The sequence below is a fragment of the Danio rerio genome, chromosome 6 (assembly GCF_052040795.2).
Source record: "Danio rerio strain M-AB ecotype USA chromosome 6, GRCz13ab, whole genome shotgun sequence".
Lineage (NCBI taxonomy): Eukaryota > Metazoa > Chordata > Actinopteri > Cypriniformes > Danionidae > Danio > Danio rerio.
The window spans coordinates 39,621,818-39,640,474 of record NC_141026.1 but is presented as its reverse complement, the minus strand read 5'-3'; the positions used below and the strand labels follow the sequence as shown (position 1 = coordinate 39,640,474).

The 18,657-nt window shown below is 35.7% G+C and overlaps 3 protein-coding genes across 13 annotated transcripts in view; 1 reads left to right on the top strand and 2 right to left on the bottom strand.

Moving 5' to 3' along the window:
• Positions 1 to 18,657, bottom strand: part of LOC147836428 (uncharacterized) — a 719,152-nt gene that overhangs the window by 600,467 nt on the left and 100,028 nt on the right. The gene's annotated exons all lie outside the window — the stretch shown is intronic.
• On the top strand, positions 233 to 10,839 carry plcxd1.2 (phospholipase C, X domain containing 1, tandem duplicate 2). 10 transcript variants are annotated; one of them, XR_015493938.1, is made up of 7 exons: positions 233 to 265; positions 497 to 637; positions 2,551 to 2,687; positions 5,235 to 5,363; positions 5,467 to 5,912; positions 6,029 to 6,473; positions 6,520 to 6,738. XR_015493938.1 is itself a non-coding variant. In XM_087257638.1 (7 exons), exons 5-7 carry the CDS (start codon positions 5,548 to 5,550, stop codon positions 8,624 to 8,626), a joined length of 495 nt encoding a protein of 164 aa, XP_087113764.1. In that variant the 5' UTR covers positions 233 to 265; positions 497 to 637; positions 2,551 to 2,687; positions 5,235 to 5,363; positions 5,513 to 5,547; the 3' UTR covers positions 8,627 to 10,839. The 10 variants fall into 10 exon arrangements, 8 of the variants coding, with proteins under 8 accessions (XP_087113764.1, XP_087113762.1, XP_087113759.1 ...); XM_087257638.1 differs by lacking the exons at positions 6,029 to 6,473; positions 6,520 to 6,738 and adding exons at positions 8,133 to 8,319; positions 8,394 to 10,839 and having other exon boundaries at positions 5,513 to 5,622; XM_087257636.1 differs by lacking the exons at positions 6,029 to 6,473; positions 6,520 to 6,738 and adding exons at positions 8,133 to 8,295; positions 8,394 to 10,839 and having other exon boundaries at positions 5,467 to 5,622.
• Positions 10,748 to 18,517, bottom strand: gtpbp6 (GTP binding protein 6). Of its 2 annotated transcripts, XM_087257614.1 has the most exons (10): positions 17,945 to 18,517; positions 17,435 to 17,572; positions 17,295 to 17,365; positions 16,650 to 16,780; positions 16,344 to 16,414; positions 16,079 to 16,237; positions 15,794 to 16,002; positions 14,904 to 15,052; positions 13,812 to 13,964; positions 10,748 to 11,029 (listed from the first exon to the last, which is right to left on the bottom strand). In XM_087257614.1, exons 1-10 carry the CDS (start codon positions 18,333 to 18,335, stop codon positions 10,900 to 10,902), a joined length of 1,602 nt encoding a protein of 533 aa, XP_087113740.1. In that variant the 5' UTR covers positions 18,336 to 18,517; the 3' UTR covers positions 10,748 to 10,899. The 2 variants fall into 2 exon arrangements, with proteins under 2 accessions (XP_087113740.1, XP_087113741.1); XM_087257615.1 differs by lacking the exon at positions 13,812 to 13,964.

Sequence of the window (18,657 nt, the reverse complement as noted above, 5' to 3'; positions counted from 1 at the left end):
AAAGTTCAGCAGATTTCCACATCACAACCCCCCCAAAAAAACGAAAATTAAATTTATATTGTGTTACTCTATTGTATTGTTTTTAGTTATTAGTTACAATCGTAAAAAGCATGGCAGAAATATACTTTAGTGGCCTGTTGTATCCATAATATGATGGACACATCTAATTGTGCCGAACAAGAATGTCAAAATGGAGAAAACAGTATGAAAAGGCTGTTCTGCAACCAGCTGTGAAGTGTGAGACTGAAGCAGGAAGAAAACAAAGGTAATAGCGAGCTAGCATGACAAGTCAAACGCGTTTTAAAAGTTCACGGATGAACGGTACTGAAATATCAGTTCTGTGTACCACAGAGTTCACTTAACGATTAAGTTTTGTGGTCAGCTTTTAAAGGAGTTGTAATTTGATCCTCGTTATTGACGATGTGTTTATCTGTTGTTTAGCTTAAACGCGACTGTTTAAGCGGAATAGACTCGCTTTGTTTTCACATTCTTCTAGATGCAGTTTTAAAGAGTGTGTGTTTTTTACACTCCGGTAAACTTATGGAACAAATCCGAGAGGATGACAACCAAGAAGACTGGATGTCACGTTTACCAGAAAAACTGTTGGATATCCCTTTAACAAATCTCGCTATACCAGGTGAGACTATGAAAACTATAGGTGAATCAAAAGGTAAGTTTTTTTGTACAAGTTTTAGTTTTTTAATATACTGGGGTTTACTTTTTGTTTTATTGTAACACTTTAAAAGCCATGGTTTCAGTTCAAATAGTGTTAGTTTTGCAACTTGTTAGGTCAATTTTATATTCTTTTTAAATCACGTGCCCTAGTTATATTTCACCAAAAAAGTATGGAAGGCCATTAGTGACAAAATTCTTTAAATGCAAGACAGTGATCGTGTCAGCATGCACAGTTTAACTGTGCCAAAGCATTAACGAACACTCAGTGAAACCGCTTTCTTGAAGTGTTTTGCTTATTCAATATGCTTGCTTGCAATAATTTCAGCTTTTTTTTTTTCTTTTTTTTTAGAAAATGAGCCAAATGGCTAACTGTTTAAGTTCTCCAGTCTGTCCAAAATCACAAAATTCACTTTAATAGTCATAATTCTATGTCATACTATTTATATTCATACCATTCAGGGCAATTAACGGATTCCATTTTTAAAGTACATAATGTCAGTAGTGCTGCAGTCACACTAGAGTTTGTGTGTGTGAAATTCGAGATGTCATGTTTTGATCTTTAATTGGTCTCACGCAATTATGTGATGCGATTTCGCAGGTCAGAGCTCACCAAGCTTGAACTTTCCAATGAAGCTAACTGCAACTTGTCATTTCCAGTCTGACGCATTCGTGTGCATATAAATGGAAGTCTATGGGGACAAAAGTGCAGTGTGACCCCAGCTTAAGTCTGGTTCAGTAAACCTCCAGCTCTTGCTTTCAGATGAAGCAGCGTTTATTTATTATTAGTCTAGCTACACTGATTAGCTATGCAAAATTGCGTTCAGAATTAAAAATTATTTAATCTGACAATAATAACATTGAGATAATCATTATACTAGAACTATGGCTCTATGTAGTAAATGCTGAATGCAAAGACACCACATATTGACTAACGTTATGAAGTAAGTGTTTCTTCTTCATTGGTATTTGGAGTTTTTGAGTCAAAAGAGCACTTCTTTGGAGGAGATTTACCGCTGATCACACAACAATTCATCAATGACAAGATGTGCATGACAGTCGCAGCTTTGCTCAATTGTATTTGTGATTTCTTTTCCATTAATCACCAAGCTTTAGTGGTGAAGTAAAGTTAAATTCAAATGTAGTACTTACTTGGAGAGTACATGACTTTGGATGCATTGATTGTATCAGCAACTGGAGCTCTGGCATCAGACGTAAAATTGGTCAAACTGTGCATCTTTACATGTAGTAAAAAACATGTTAACTTTTTACGTTCACACTTAAAGTCATGGGTATTGATGTATTTACCACACAAATAAATGTTAATGTGGACATCCGTTGTTTTTGTTGTCTTAAGAACTTGTTTATTCTTGTTTTGTCTCATTAAATGTTTTCCAACTGTGAACCAACATCTAGGTTGACACTTGTGGACAAACTAAGTGGTGCAAAAACAATTCAAAGCACACGTGAATTCAGTCACATTTACATTATAAAAAATGGACTGCACATGTTGTGCTAAGGACAAAATCTGTGTTAGAGACTTTTGTATAATAAAAGTAAACCTTAGTGCAACTTAAAAAAGTAAAAGTACAACAATATATCTTGACCATAAAACACCCAAACTGTTTGTTTAGAATTTTGGCCCGAATTACCTTCCAAAATTTTACATTACTCGAGAGGACAGGTTCTTTTTCACTTGGCACTTTCACCAAAGGACATCAATCAATGTCTGATAGAAATATTAAATCATGTCCTTCATTTTTGTTTACTTCTCACTGTACTAAATTGAATGGAAAATTGTCCTGTATGTATGTGTTCGCATGTTTTAAATGTCCTTATCGATGCAAGATAAATCCACGATCCTTCATTTGCTTTCAGGTAGCCATGATGCAATGAGCTACTGTCTAGATATCAATTCTCCACTGCTCCGGTCTGAATCAGACACCTTCAGGTTACTGGATGGAGTTTTCTACTGTTTCACCCGACCATTCATTTACAGATGGGCCACTACTCAGGCAAGAATATCCTTCAATATAATAATTTTGGTATCTCTTTAAAAAAACAGTACATGAATAATGATGTGTAAACTAAACATTACTTAATTATGAATGAATGAGTACTTAAGGCGCAGGCCAATCATGAACTAACTTTAACTACAACACGAGTCACATGAGTTCTTGTGTGAATAACAACTACCCTATTTACTTGGTAGTACATGTTGTTAATTAATGTATTAATTAACATTTATGTTTAAGCTAAATGTAACCAACATGAACTCATGAGCTGTTAATGTATACTGTCATGACTTTACTTGGAGGGGCACATCACCATTATAGCTCATCCTTGACTACTCATGAACTCCTGTGTTTAAACGGTTCATGTTGATGTTGACTGAACACTTGTCTATTGTTATTCAGTGTAAACGCACTAGAATAATGTGCATAAGAAGTTCATAAGTATTTAAGAATGGGTTAATGATGATGTTCCCCTCCAAGTAAATTCATGATATAATTACATTAGAGGGTGGGCTGTTATTGGCGTTAACGTGCTGCGTTAACGCGAGACTCTTATCAGGCAATAAAAAAATATCGCTGTTAATCTATTCTTAAAGTTGGACTGGGAGCTGGGTCTATTCTACTCAAGCTATGATGACTTTCACCTTGACATTTTAGCGCGGATGTATACCTGGCCAAATTGCACTGTGGCGAGAACGAGTCTTCGAACCTGTGTGTATTCCTACAGTGCAATTACAACATCAAACGTGACGTGCATGCAGTTCACTAGAGTGAATCTGATTAATGTTAGCTCCACATCTAACTATCAGGCACCTGTAGAGTTTATGCGTTCGAGTAAAAGATATACAAATAAAATGGAGCTGGTGCTTTTTAAAATGAATGAAAGTCAAACCGGTGAGCAGTCAGATAAAAAAAGTGCCCTTCTGAATTAAATCAGCAGGATGCTCTTCTGGATCCTTCACTTACTTTGAAGACACTACTGACTACGCTTACATGGACATCTGTAATCTATTTATTTGCCTTAATAGACAATAATATAATTAAGGTGTTTACGTGAAGTGCTTTCAAGAGTTTGCTGTAATTTTGGGTGACTTTAACTGCAGTTCGGCAGTTTCCCATTAACTCATGAACATTTCATTCATGCCCCCGTGACAAACTGGGGTATTAGACGCAAATAAGAAATAAGGACTGGTGAGAGTGTTATGGAATTTAATAAAGCACACCAAATGTAAAGAAAAAAAAAACTTCTGCATATCGTGATGTGTGGTTGTGTGTGTGTGTTTGTGCGGTCCTTTACTAACAGCCGCGCTTGTGGATCTTGACAGAAAATTTGGCGATAGGTCCTACATGACGGTAAAAGTTTGATTGTGGTGTTTACTTCAATAAAGCCACTAATATATGCATATTCCACATGTCTTAATTCCATTTCTGTTTCAGTTATGACTTTAATCTCATTAAGGTAATTAAAAATCGCTTTTTCCAGCTTATGTAAGTCTACAGTTCAAAATTCATGTTTAACTGTATAAACAGTTAGTAAACACAAGTACATCTTATAAAACTATTTATTTTCATCACCAATTATCATAGTAGAACAGTTTCTCAAGCAGTTTGTGCAGCAGGAGATGAGCCCCTGGTCTAATGCGCCACCTGGCTTGAGAAACCCGTTCTCAAAGACTTACTTTTAGTCATTATTTGGGTAGCACACATATTATAAATGCTTTCGGCAGAATTCAAATGAGCTATTTTAATCTAGATTATCTCTAAGATTACAGTAAGATTAATCTAGATCAGTGGTTCTCAAACTGTGGTACGTGTACCACTAGTGGTACGCGGGCTTCCTTCTAGTGGTACGCGGAGGAATGAAATATGTCATATACATGCTACATATATTTTAAAATTTATCAAAAATGATGTATATAATATGCCATATATGACATATAGCCTATATTTCTGAGGTAATCTGCCACGTTTTTTTAACTGTGCAGAGTTGTAGCCGCTTTACTGAGCCTACTACGCTACTGTATTTCAATACTGCTCATTTTGGTGGTACTTGGAAAGACAATTTTTTTCTGAGGTGGTACTTGATGAAAAAAGTTTGAGAACCACTGATCTAGATAAAAAATGAATCTATGCCCACCTACAATTTATATATTAATATTTCATGAGTAAATTAAGCATAAACTAATGTAATCAATACATTAATTAACAAACAAGCATGTACTAACAAGTAATTAAGGTAGCTGTTATTCACACATGAACTCACGTGACTCATGTTGTAGTTAAAGTTAGTTCATAATTAGTGCACACTTTAATTCATCTTTAGTTCATAATAATGTCTATTAACACATTCACGTACTACTATTGTAAAGTGTTAGCTAATTATTTTGAGTGCTTACAATACTTAAAATTTCACTGTAGAAATACCAAAAAGTCTCTCTTTCCAATAGCACCCATAGTGGTAGTTTATATCTTGAGTATATGTATGTATGTATGAAATGTAATGTTCTAACATTGTATAAAATCTCCCTATTATTGTGTTGCAAACAGGTAATAAACATTGTGGAGCAACTTCAAGCAGGCATTCGATACTTTGATCTCCGAGTTGCCCACAAACAGTATGATACTTCCAGTGAGCTTTACTTCACTCATATCATTTACACACACGCGACTGTGATCGTAAGTATAAACCCATTGAGATGGATTATCTGTTTACGTCTGTAACTTTAATATTTATTTGCAGTGTGCATTTTCTACCTTCCAAACATGCTTTCTTTTTTAGGAAACTCTAGAGACTGTTAATTTATGGCTTGAATCTCATCCCAAAGAAATCATCATCCTGGCTTGCAGAAATTTTGAAGGGATGAGTGACGAACTGCACGAAGGATTCATCTATGCACTGAAGAACATTTTTCGCTCCAAGCTGTGCCCTGTGAATGTAAGAAACCATTTGGAATGTTAAACATAATAACATGTTTCTTGTACAGTTAATACATTAATGATCAGTTTATGGAATTGATAAACATTGAATTCTCAACACAGCTGCGTTTATTTGATAAAAAATATTGTAAAATGATTATTCATTCATTTGTTTTTTCTTCAGCTTAGTCCCTTTACTCATCAAGGGTCGCCACTGCTCAATGAAACACCAACTTATCCAGCATATGTTTTACACAGCGGACCAGCACTGGGAAAACAACCATACACACATACACTACGGACAATTTAGTTTATTCAGTTCACCTTTAGCGCATGTCTTTGGACTTGTGGGGGAAACCGGAGCACCCGGAGGAAAACACGGGGAGAACATGCAAACGCCACACAGAAAAATGCCAACTGACCAGCGACCTTCTTGCTTTGAGGTGACAGTGCCAATCACTGAGCCACCGTGTCACCTGAAAGGATTATTATCAATATGAAATGTACTCCTTATTAAATATTGTGGTATTACAACATTTAAAGTATCTTTTCTATTTTAAAATGTTTGTAAAAATAATAAATGTTCATAGATTTTTTCATTAAGATCTATTTGACCATGTTCATGGCGTCACGGTGGCGCAATGGGTAGCACAATCGCCTCACAGCCAGAAGGTCACTGGTTTGAGCCTCGGCTGGGTCATTTGACATTTCTCTGTGGAGTTTGCATGTTCTCCCCGGGTTTGCATAGGTTTCCTCCGGGTGCTCCGGTTTCCCCTACAAGTCCAAAGACATGTGGTATAGGTTAATTACATAAGCTGAATTGGCCGTAGTGTATGTTAGTGTGTGTGCCAACATGTGCTGGATAAGTTGGCGGTTCATTCTGCTGTGGTGACCCCTGATTAATAAAGGGACTAAGCCAAAAAAAAATGATTGAATGAATCAATACCTTATTCATTTTTAGTGCTTCTTAGTTATGCTTAATTCATTGTATAGTATTTGTTTTGGTTTTAGGATGACAATTTTAACATATGTCCTGTTACAACAGATGAAAAATAGCCTTGCATGTGCAGCAGTGGTAATTAATGTACACGGTCCCTGCCAAATAAACAAATAAAGTTTCAAGAGTTCACACTTCGATATTGCTTGATAATAATAGCAGGTTTGGCATGCTGTCCCAAGAGAGAACCCTGAGGTCGGGGAAATTTGAGCTCACCTGGTCAATGAGCATGTAAGAGGGTCAGGTAGTTCTTGAGATTCTTCAAAAAACGAAGATAAGGGAGTAATGCTAGACGGGCTATTTATAGTGCGTTTGGAATTATCCGATTGGCTTACTAATGATTATAGATAAGAAAGCAGCTGCGATCAATCATATCACATGCTCCTCTTGAAATTAGTTTGTGAAACTTCACAAAAATAAATAGTATTTAGGATTAGGTAATTATTCCGAAATGTAAGATGATTTGGTGAAACATATTTTTTATTATGTGTTGTTTTTAAAAACCATAAAACACTACCGCAATGAGGTTTTACGTAAGGACACAACAAAATGTGACACTGAAGATAGTTATAACTGTTTTAAACTTCAGACAAATAGCATTCTTTTGAACATTCCATTCATCAAATTCTGAAGAAAGCATAATGATTTTTCGAAAAAGCATCAAACACTTGGGTAATTCATCTTTAAATCACAGGAATAATATTTATATTTATTATTATTGAAATGTAATTAATAATTCATTCATTCATTCGTTTTCTTTTTCGGCTTAGTCCCGCTATTAATCAACCGCCAACTTTTCCAGCATATGTTTTACGCAGCAGATGCCCTTTCAGCTGCAACCCATCTCTGGGAAACATCCATACACACATACACTACAGACACTTTAGCTTACCCAATTCACCTATAGCGCATGTCTTTGGACTTGGGGGGGAAACCGGAGCACCTGGAGGAAACCGACGCGAACACCATGAGAACATGCAAACTCCACAGAGAAATGTCAACTGACCCAGCCGAGGCTCGAACCAGCGATCTTCTTGCTGTGAGGCGATTGTGTTACCCTTTGCGCCACAGCATCGCCATTAATAATCTAAATGATAATTAATAATTATTATTCACATTTATTCAAATAAAAATCTTAATTTGTTAAGTGCAGTAATATTTTGCTATATTACTTTTAATTTAGATTAAATAAACTTCTATGTTTCTGTTTGTACAGATAGCTTTTTACATTAAAATATATACTGAAAGACTTGAAAATATTTTATATTTGTTTTATTGCACTTATTTTTCTCGAAAATGTATATTTTTGTTATTGTTATTACTGTATTTTAAGCTCACAAGTGGCTGTCTAAGAATTTTAATGCATATCATATTGTGTATGAGAAAAACACAGTTTGAATGTATTTAATTTATTTATCACATGTCTGATGAGCACAAAATATTAAGAAAAAAACTCAAATCAAGTTTTCACTCATTTAGACTCTTTTATAAATATGTTTTTGGTTTGTTTCTTCTCATACATGTTTTTAAAGGAGACTCTGGTGACTTTACGGAGGCTGTGGGCATTAGGCTGTCAAGTGGTGCTGTCGTATGAAGACCCGCAGTCAACAATTCGCCATAAGGAGCTGTGGCCTGCCATCCAATACCTTTGGGCCAATAAGCCAAATGCAGAAGAGCTGATCCAGTATATGGAATGTAAGAAGCAGCTTGGTCGACCTGGTGAGAGAAGCTTTTAGTTGACCGTTATTGAAAAAACCTATCAGATCTCTAATCAGCATATTTCTATTGCGCAGAGGGTTTTTTCGTTGCAGGCTTGAATTTGACGACCGATCGATGCTTCATTGCCTCAAATCCTCAAGAGTCTCTCAAAACATTGACCAAGAAGTACTGGAACCGTGTGCAGGAATGGCTTAAAGAACAAAAACCAGGAGCTGAACCCCCGTGTCTAAACATAATAGCAGGTGACTTCATTGGACTCCTTCCAATTTGCTCGCTTGTTATTTCTCTCAACAAAAAACTACTTTAATACTTCCACTTTTAAATTGAAGTGTTCAAATATAAGAGTTTCTCTTAGAACTTCTTCATTAGATTGCACATTTAACTGCAAGTTAAATTGCCCAAAGTGCTACACATAATACATAGAAATGTAAAATACACAAATGGCATGGACTACAAAGTACAAACATTAGATATAAAAAAAACACAACAAGCATTTCTTAGAGTACCTCAAATGCTAAACTGAACAAATGTCTTTAACTGTGACCTAAAAGTTTGAAGATCATTACAAAATTTTGGCCCTACACTCTCAAAAATAAAGGTACGCGAGGTGTCACTCAGTCACTGGGGTGGTACCTTTTCAAAAGATCCACATTTGTACTTGAAGGGTTCATATTGGTACCTCAAAAGTATATATTAGTACCCACAAATTTTAAGAGGAACACCTTTGTACTTTTTAGGCACTAATATGTACCTATGAGATATTAATATGGACCTTTTTGGTACAAATTTGCCTCTTTTAAAAAGGTACAGCCCATTGACAGCTCATGTACCTTTATTTCTGAGAGTATAGAAGAGCACCTGTCGCCTTTTGATTCCTATTTAGACCTCGACTGACTACCTGATCTGAGTGACCTGGTCGACCTTCACATTTAATTGCATAAATCTGTAAATCAACCTCAGTCCTGATCAAAACTACTAAATTGTTTTAAAAAATTACAGGATTTTAACTCTTTAATTGCCAAGTTCACAAATGATGTCACTGATTTGGTGAAAACAAAAATGCATAAAATGACCTTTTCAATACAAAAAGTAGTTTTCACAGTATCTTTTATCACAGTCTTGGACATGTAAACGATTAGTTATAACATTGGCTTTAATGCATTGTTAGATTTTCATTTCCCCCCTAATTTACAGTTGGTGGCTTGTTTTGCCATAAATAGTTTTTTTTTTTTAGTTTTTTTTACTCCATGTAGTTCTGAGATGCATATTTAGATTTTCTCAGACACATCAAGGTAAGTGCTTAAAGGTCACTCTCACACACATATACACACTTTAATTATCTGTTTTACTCCATATAAAATCCAGAAACTAAGCTTTTTATGCACCGGCTAAAGGGTCTAATCTAAAGGGTAATCGTGCCAACTAATGATCAACAGTAAAAATGACTAATTTTACACATTCTCAACAGGGAAAACCAGCAACAATCAAAAACGCATGATTATATGGTGTCATGGTTTTGCAATCAAAAAAATGTGTTTATAATGAAAGTCAACAGGGCAGAAACGGCCACCAACAGTAAATTAGTGAGAAAAAATGGAAATCAATCAAAAAACAATGCATCAAAGGCAATGTTGTTTCACATGTACAAGACTCTGATAAAAGGTTTTAAAAAATCCAGTCCACAACTACTTTATATATTAAAAATATGTAATTTTGTGTGTTTTTTTCTCACCAAATCAGTAACATACTTTATAAATTTGGCAATTTAAGAGTTAAAATCCTTTTTTGATCAAGACTGAGGCTGCTGAACAGATTTATGCAATTTAAAAAAAAAATGATCTGAAGTATTTTTACAGCAGTTTAATTTAGAGTATTTTTTCATCCCTAACATAACAAAAGGGTCGTAAATTTGCCCAGAGTGTATCGTTGAGTTCTTTCAAAAATTCAAAGCCTTTTCTTAAAATCTGTGTCAAAATAAGATTTGTCAGCAAAAATCATTCTGCTAGCTGAAACACAGAAAAAGTTATGGCCAATTTAATACTGAAAATCAGCCCAGAGTGGATAAAAACATCCCCAACAGTACATAAGGAACAAAAACCAGGGATAACATCTTAAAATCAATCCTGCACTTGACTGGCAACCAATGAAGAGAATATAGCACTGGAGTGATAAGTTCTCCTTTTTTGTACCAGTCAGTAACCTTGCTTTAGCGTTCTACACAAGTTGTAGATGAAAAAGGTGTCAGACAGATCCCATTTTCAGGCATAATGTTAAACAAACATAAGGTTTACAGCCTAGAAGCGTATGCAGGTCAATGCAACTGTGCAATATTTAATCCTCATTGTTTTCACCTTTGCTTTTTACTGCTGCTCAATGGACATTTTTGATAAACAGCATTCATGTACTGTTCATATCACAACACATCATCTTTGTTTCTCAATGTGCAATTTTATTGTATCAAAATATAGGCTTTTACATTTTTAAATACTACTTATAAAGCAAATAAATATTTACACATCATTATGTGACTGAGTGCATGCATTATTTTGGACGATCTGGCTGTGCAATGGGAGCAGTCTGTTATGAGGTGACCTGAAAGAGCTTCCTGTAGCGGCCATATGCAGCCTGGCTGATGATGACCTTGACATTGGCGGTGCAGTCGTCTCCTACGTTATCTACCGCTTGAACCGTCGCCTCCTTATACAGCCAACTGTGAAAGGCAGAGGGCAGACATGTTAGTTCACCCAAAAATGAAAACTCTCTTTTTAATTGTTCACCTTCATGTCGTTCCAACCCCCTGAGACCTCTGTGCTTTTTCAGAACACAAATTAAGGTATTTCACGTGAAATCCTAGAGCTCCCTCGTCCACCATAGACAGAAAGTTTACAGACCAATTCCATGTTTTGAAGATGTTTTTGCTATTTTCTAGATTTTGAACAAGTCTGGAACCTTGCTCACTGTTTATAGTTTAAATCAGGGGTTCAACTGGTTTGGCCATGGGACCCACATTTTTACATGGTCATCAAGCCGCGACCCAAATTTTTAGGAACTATAATACAATTTTAGGAATTATACTTCATTTGTATTTATTTGTTAACATAAGAAAGTAGTGACAGATACATCATAAGAAAATCAAGGCTTGCAATTAAACACTATTTAATTGGTGTCATTTAAAAAAATGTATCAATTATAGAAATATTGCAAAGTAAAAACAACAAAAACTGTTAATAAAACATTCACTGCTGAGCTTTCTGGTTTATAAATGTTGTTTTAATTTAGAAGGTTTCATGCTCTCTTATGAGAGCACCTCACCACATATGACACTGAGGCTTTAAGTCTTTTTTTGTCATCAATATATACATCCATTATTTACATATTCGTGGTCGTACTTGCACTTTGACATATTTGTTGCAATAATTAAATGAAATTTCACAGGTCAAACGGTAGGGTTGTCGCGCACACATTTCAAAATAAAAGTCCGGCATAAGCAAAATAAGTAAAAAATTTAACTTTTGTTTTTTTTTGATCACACACTCCGCGACCCACTGAAAATGTTCCCGTGGGTCGCGACCCACCAGTTGAGAAACACCGGTTTAAATCATGTGACCTGTGCAGAGACTTGGAAGGCAAAAAACTATGTGGCTAAATGACAGCTACACTAGCATCTCTGTAGAAACGTAGCACAAACCAGTCATATTTAGATAACATATCAACAGAACAAAACAGAGATATGATCTCAAACTGTAAACTGTGGGCCCTTACAATCTATAATACTGCACCTGCAGACATTTTTTAGTCATTTAATATCTTGTCCATGTCAGAGCTACAATTTAGCAACATTTACATCTATCTTGTGGATATTCCTCAGCGATGTAGTCATTGGTGATTTAGTCAGTGTTTTTTTTTTTTTTTTGCTTGATGCCATGTCGCTTTGCTTAAAGAGTGCCCAGTCTTTTTCTTATGAAGGGCCAAAAACCTTGATTGAGTGTGGTGGGCCAAAGTTAGATATGCCACACTCTATTACATTAAAGTTGCCATTGTTGATTTCAAAATGTATTTAAATTAAAAACATTGCTTTATATGAACTAATGCTGAATATTTTTAATTTATAACGAACTTCTTACAGTAAAAACAATTGCATTTATAACAGAATGGTGTTACACTAGTCAAGCTGTGCCTGTTTTTTTGTTTGTTTGTTTTTTTGCCTTGATTTGCATTGCCGATGTGTTCTGCATTGTCCTCTATTCATTGAGTGACTATTCATATTTAAAAGGTTCATTTACAACATTAATATGAATCATTTATTTTCAGTTTTTTTTTTTTGTAGCTCAGCAATTAAACAAACAAAACTAATGTTAAATTAAAAATAACAATCTCTGTTAAAGGCATTCGCCCCAACTCCCATCATTCTCACTCTCTTCTCAGATAGAATGGTGGGCCAAATCAAAAATTTCCAAGGGCCAACTTTGGTCCGCGGGCCCTAGTTTGGACATCGCTGATTAATATTTGCTGGTAGGGAAAATCTATTTGTTCACTTGTGCTATTTATACTTTGACTTTGCATTTCAATTGATCCTCTAATTGTACTAAATCCGCAAATTAGAATAGAAACTGTATAAAAAGCACACCAACATACTGACAGTTATATATCTGGATTGTTATGTGTCAATGATGCTTCCATTCAGCACAAATGCATACATTTCTCTTTTCTGGCTGTTCTTTCTATGAGGGAATTCTGTAGAAGCACAGCCCAGGCATATCTCATGTCAGTTAGTTATGCTGTATGTTGTTGCACAACAATTATCTAGCTTTCTGGCTAAAAAGTAAGTAAAACATTACCCACAGCCATATCACTCTGCAGCCCAAGACCGGTTACTCACTGAAGCTAAGCAGTTGTTAGGGTTAGGGTCAGTACATTGGAGATCACGTGGGAAAACTAGGTTGCTGTTGGAAGTGGTGTTAGTGGGGTCAGCAGGAAGCACTCAGCCTGTGTGAGTCCTAACGCCCCAGTAAAGTGAAGAGGACACCATACTGTCAGTGGGCGCTGACTTTCGGATGAGACGTTAAACCCAGGTCCTGACTCTCTGTGGTCATTAAAAATCATGTGGCACTTCTTGTAAAGAGTAAGGGTGTAACCTTGTGTCCTAGCCTAATTCCCTCTATCGGTCCTTACCCATCATGACCTACCATTCATTCCTGTTCACTGAATTGGCTCTATCACTGTCTCCACTCCACCTATAGCTGGTGTGAGGTGAGGAAACTGGCACCATTGGACAGGATTTAGAATGACATGAGGGTCAAAAATTAACAGAAATGCTTTGTCGAACTAACGCTTTATATATTCATTGAAGTAAACAACAACCTTTAAGTGTTACTGGGGGTTATTACAAGACTTTTATCAATGTGAATGAAGTATGATCTGGTTCTTTGCCCGGTTTAAAAAAATCTGTGCAGAATATAAAGTAATTTCATGTACTTTTATGTCAAACTTACGATAATTGAGAGGTGTTGAGCTGCACCTTGAGGGTCATCATTTGTTTTCCAGTACACTTAAGCACAGCTTCCTCAATCTTTTCTTTTAATGCCTCCAGACCACATTGTTTAAGAGCTGATATAGGGATAACCTCAGGATCACTGGACTCATATCTGAAGAGCATATGTTGTTGTTAACATTATTATATAGGATAAACCCTATAGGATGCTTTTTTTAAAGGGGTCACAATAGACACATACCATATTCAATACACAAACAAATACATCTCATTCAAAACATTTGGTAGACTGTTTTTGGTGGCTGGTTGCTAGTTGGTGTTTATTTGATGTTAGTGAATTGTAGTAAATGTTTTGTCTATGTTTCTGTGATTATTTGGTGTGTTTTTTTGTCTGCGTTTTGTTTTGTGTTTAAAGTGTTGTGAGTTTTTTTTAGCATGTTGCTATGTAGTTTCTAGGGTGCTCTGGATGGTTTCGTTGAGGACATTGCTATGAGATTGTTAAAGTAATATGTGTAATTTTATTATTAAAAGTTTTTTAAGTTGTTTTAGCATATTGCTAAAGCAGTTGCTAAGATGGTCTTGGTGGTTGATGAGTGTTTATGTGCCCAGTATGTTGCTATTTAATTCCCAAAATGTATTTTAACCAATTGCTATGTTGTTGCTAGGCAGTTTTATTTGATAAGACATTAGGTATGTCCCAAATCACATATATGCAATATTCTATGTCATTTTGTAATATAATTAGTGTAAGTATTCCATTCACTGCATGGTTAAGTGTGTAAGTGCATAGTGTCATTAAGGAACGCAACTAAAAGCATAGTTTTTAAAGTTCAAGCTCCTTTTTTATCTGTTGCTATGTGTTTGCTAGGTGTTTTTGTTGGCATGGCATTTTTCAAATAGTACTTCTTGCATTAAGTCACATGATTTAGCCCAAGGTATTTGTATCCGCAGCATAAACTACAAGGCAATTAACATTGGGAAGTTTATCACATCAGGTTTGACAATAGTATGAGCAATAAAGACCACTTAAAATAACAATGAATTATTTGATTACTGGATTGTTACACAAATGAAGAAGACAGTTATGGCTCACCCCTCAATGAGGTCAATCTTATTGTGCACCTCTATTATAGAGGTCAGGAGTCTTTCTGGGATCTGAAGATTGTTCAGCACATTCAGTACATTGACCTTTTGGCTGACAGTTTCTGGATGACTGATGTCTCTTACGTGAATTATGAGGTCCTGCAAAAAGAGAGGGTATTTACTTTCCAAAACAAAATTGACCTATTATGTCCCTTTTTTCACAAAATGTAAAATAAGTCTCTGATGCCCCAAGAGTGTTTATGCTAGGTTTATACAACACAAATAATTTTGTATAACTTAAACTGCCCCTTTTAAGCTTTGAACCTAATTGTACAGTTTTAGGGGGATTATGTTATGACACTCATCTCTGATGTTCCTAGAGTGTGCATGCTGCTAAGTTTCAGCTCATAATAACCACAGAAATAATGTTTTATAACTCTTTGAAACTGTCCTTTTTAGGCTTTAAACTAGGTTTTGGTTGACTCTCTTTATTAAAGGTTTTGACTGTCTCTTTAAATTTAAATGATATTGTGCTCCCAGCCCTCATTTTTAAAACAGGGTGGTGCTATACACAGCTATGTGTCAGCATAGTGGCAGATTCAAACCTCTAATGGCAGACAGCTGCTTCTCACTCAGGGCTGTTTATGCTAATAGATAGTCACTAACAGGCAGGGCTCTCTTCCTTCGACGATGTGCAAAGGGAAAAATGTCAATCAAAGTGTTTCTACCGACTGTTTTTGTAAAGTGTAATAATAATTTTTTAATAATAAAAAATAATAATAATAATAATAAAAAATCCTATTAAAGGCTGGCTATATTCACACACTGTTGCCACACAAATGTGTTTTAAAAGTGATTTTTGCACTATAGGTCCCCTTTAGGTATTGTTTGGGTACATACAGAATGTATCACATCCTCCAGCGTGGCAGAGAAGGAGTCTATCAGCTGATGAGGGAGCTGCGACAAAAAGCCAATGGTATCTACATACAGTACAGTCATGTGACACGGCAGCTGTCCTGCATGTACTGTAACATCCAGTGTGGCAAAGAGCTGGTCTTTAGGCTGAAGCCCATCATCTCCAGTCAGAGCTTTAATCAAAGTGGTTTTACCTTTAAAAAAACAAAAGACTGTTTAATGTGCTTCCTACAATCTCAAATAACAGGTTAATATGAATCCAAATCTCACCACAGTTGGTGTAGCCCATGACAGAGATGATGGGAAAGTCTTTGTGTTTGCGCTGCGAGCGCAGCAGATTCCTCTTCCTCCTCAGGCGCTCCAGGGCTGATCGGATCTTCAGCTCTCGCTCCTTTAACAATCGCTGCTGCATTTCATACAGGGTTTCACCTGAAAACAACATTTGAGTTCTACTTAAATACATACTGTATTCCCAGGATTGAAAATAACCCTGGAATAAATGTTTTAAGTATTAGAATGTTGTTTTTGTCCTTACCAGAACCCATAATGTACCTTGGGCCACCACCTTGCTGGTCTAAATTTGCAACCTCATTTCTCAGGCGTGATCTTTTGCATTCAAAAAACAAATGTGTTGTTAAAACATTTCAAACTATTGCAATGCTTAAAAAAATATTTAGCCTATCTATCTTCTATTACACTGATCATATCACACCCTCCCAAACCTTTAAACAGTGGTAACTGAAAAATAACAGTTAATTTAATAACTGTCAGAAATGTACATAACTCATAAATGTAATCAGAAAACATTTAGGAGAAGATTTTAATAACTAACATAATTTACCTGAACAAGGGAATCTCTGCTAAAGAGATCTGCAGTTTGGCTTCTTTTGTTTTAGCGTTACAGCGGAAAATGTGCAGGACAAGTGAGTATCTGTCAAGCACCTTAACTCCCCAGGCTTCCTCTAAGTCTTTCTGAAACATAAGCAGAGCACATTGCATGATTCTTTGAAAAATGAAAAACACTTTAACTACAAATGCGTTACAAGATAGAACTTCAGATCCAATAACAGCCACACTGAATCTAATACAATATACCAGTAATAACCATGCAGATACAACATGTGGCATCTTAGAAAATAATCATAATCATAGTATTCAGAAACATTTGTCGCAGCAGTACTAAACTTTTTCACTCCAAGACCTCCCATGGTCTACAGTAATATTACAATAGTATATAAATATGTGTGTGTGTGTGTGTGTGTGTGTGTGTGTGTGTGTGTGTGTGTGTGTGTGTGTGTGTGTGTGTGTGTGTGTGTGGTTTATATACAATAAATGCAATATAATCTAATATATTCATGGTCTGTTTCTTAAATTTAAAAAAGTTGAAGCTGAATAAAAAAATGAATGTACTGGTTTTTACTTCTTAAAATGCTTGGGACTCCTGTTTAAATTGAACATTTCAGCAGTTTGTTCTCTAAATACTCACTTCTGATGAAGGTGAAAGACGTTCCACGTTCACAAAGACAGCTGTGACCCCAGGAGTAGCTCTAATCTTCTCTAGAAATATACTGAAGTCAGTTTGTGTCTAGTTAACTTTTTACAATTCTAAACCAGCACTACACATACCTGTAAGCATCTGAAAGTTTCCTTTCCCGAAAATTCTTTTCTTCTCCGGCGTCTTGGTGGAGAGGATGAGCTTATCAACAACACTCCACTTGTGTAAAGTTTTCACCAGGCCAACAGCCTCTTCCATCTGAAGTGCCGCTGTTTTAAAGAGCAACTATGCATTATGTAGTGTGACTGAGGTAAAGTTGGTTTTACATACACACATTCAGACCTTCTCCTTAATAAATTCATTTCAGAAAAGCATTCTTTGCCAATGTAAAAAGTGAAATGATATCAGCATCCAATGACTATTAGAGAACTACGTTGTTTACAGTAAAAAAATAATAAAAATATTATTTTCAAGTTATAATTAAATGTGTTGTTACAACCGAACATTTAAAGTACTATAGTAAACAATATAGGGGGCATGTCAGTCACAAGTTGCCACTGAACGAATGTGCAAATATACAACCAACTTTAACTCAATTGTAGTGTGACACATTTTAAAATGGTAAAACAAGACTAATTTACCTGTGGTCAGATATTGCTTTCTGCTCCCCCATTTTACATCTGGGTGAACAATGAAGACCCTGTGGTCTTCTTTACCAATACCAGAGGGGATTTGCTCCTGAAACAGCTTCTCTATTTCTGCGTCATCAATTTCATCTTCCTCTACATTATTGTCATCTGTGTTGTCATATTTGAACATGCGAGCTGTCAAAGACAAAGTCCTTGCAGGCAGAACTGGAACCACAAGCCCAGGCTTTAAACTTTGGGATGGTAATGTGTTTACAATTAATTTTGAGGCACACTGAGGAAATCTGACTACTTCACATTTAGCAAATCTCACGTATGACCTGCTCAGAACATGTTTGCATAAAAACACATGTCTGGTCAAGACACTGATTTTGTTCAGATTCATTTTTTTCAGGTTTATGTTACAAAATAATAAACAGCCAAATCATTGAACGTTACCTTTACATTGAACGCTAAACGCACATAAAGCAAAATATTCCAGAAAGCAATTTGTTTGACTTAACTAACACACTAATGATGAGTTTCCGTGTGCATGTTTTGATCCATCTTCTTCTCTTGTGTTAAACTGAGGCGTTTAACTCAACTGCGCCGCCTGTGAAATAGGATAATACTACATAATCTTAGTTTTTCTCTTTTAAATACACATTTATATAAACGTCATGTATTTTATAAATATATTAATAAATGTAAGTGTTTATAGTTTGTTG

Coding starts and splice junctions, on each gene's coding strand:
- plcxd1.2 (XM_087257632.1), top strand. CDS start 541: ATGGAACAAATCCGAGAGGATGACAACCAAGAAGACTGGATGTCACGT. Junction 2,688..5,234: donor ACAGATGGGCCACTACTCAG/GCAAGAATATCC, acceptor TGTTGCAAACAG/GTAATAAACATTGTGGAGCA. Junction 5,364..5,466: donor ACACACACGCGACTGTGATC/GTAAGTATAAAC, acceptor TTTCTTTTTTAG/GAAACTCTAGAGACTGTTAA.
- gtpbp6 (XM_087257614.1), bottom strand. CDS start 18,335: ATGAATCTGAACAAAATCAGTGTCTTGACCAGACATGTGTTTTTATGC. Junction 17,573..17,944: donor AAAGCAATATCTGACCACAG/GTAAATTAGTCT, acceptor TCTTTAAAACAG/CGGCACTTCAGATGGAAGAG. Junction 16,415..16,649: donor GCAGAGATTCCCTTGTTCAG/GTAAATTATGTT, acceptor TGAATGCAAAAG/ATCACGCCTGAGAAATGAGG.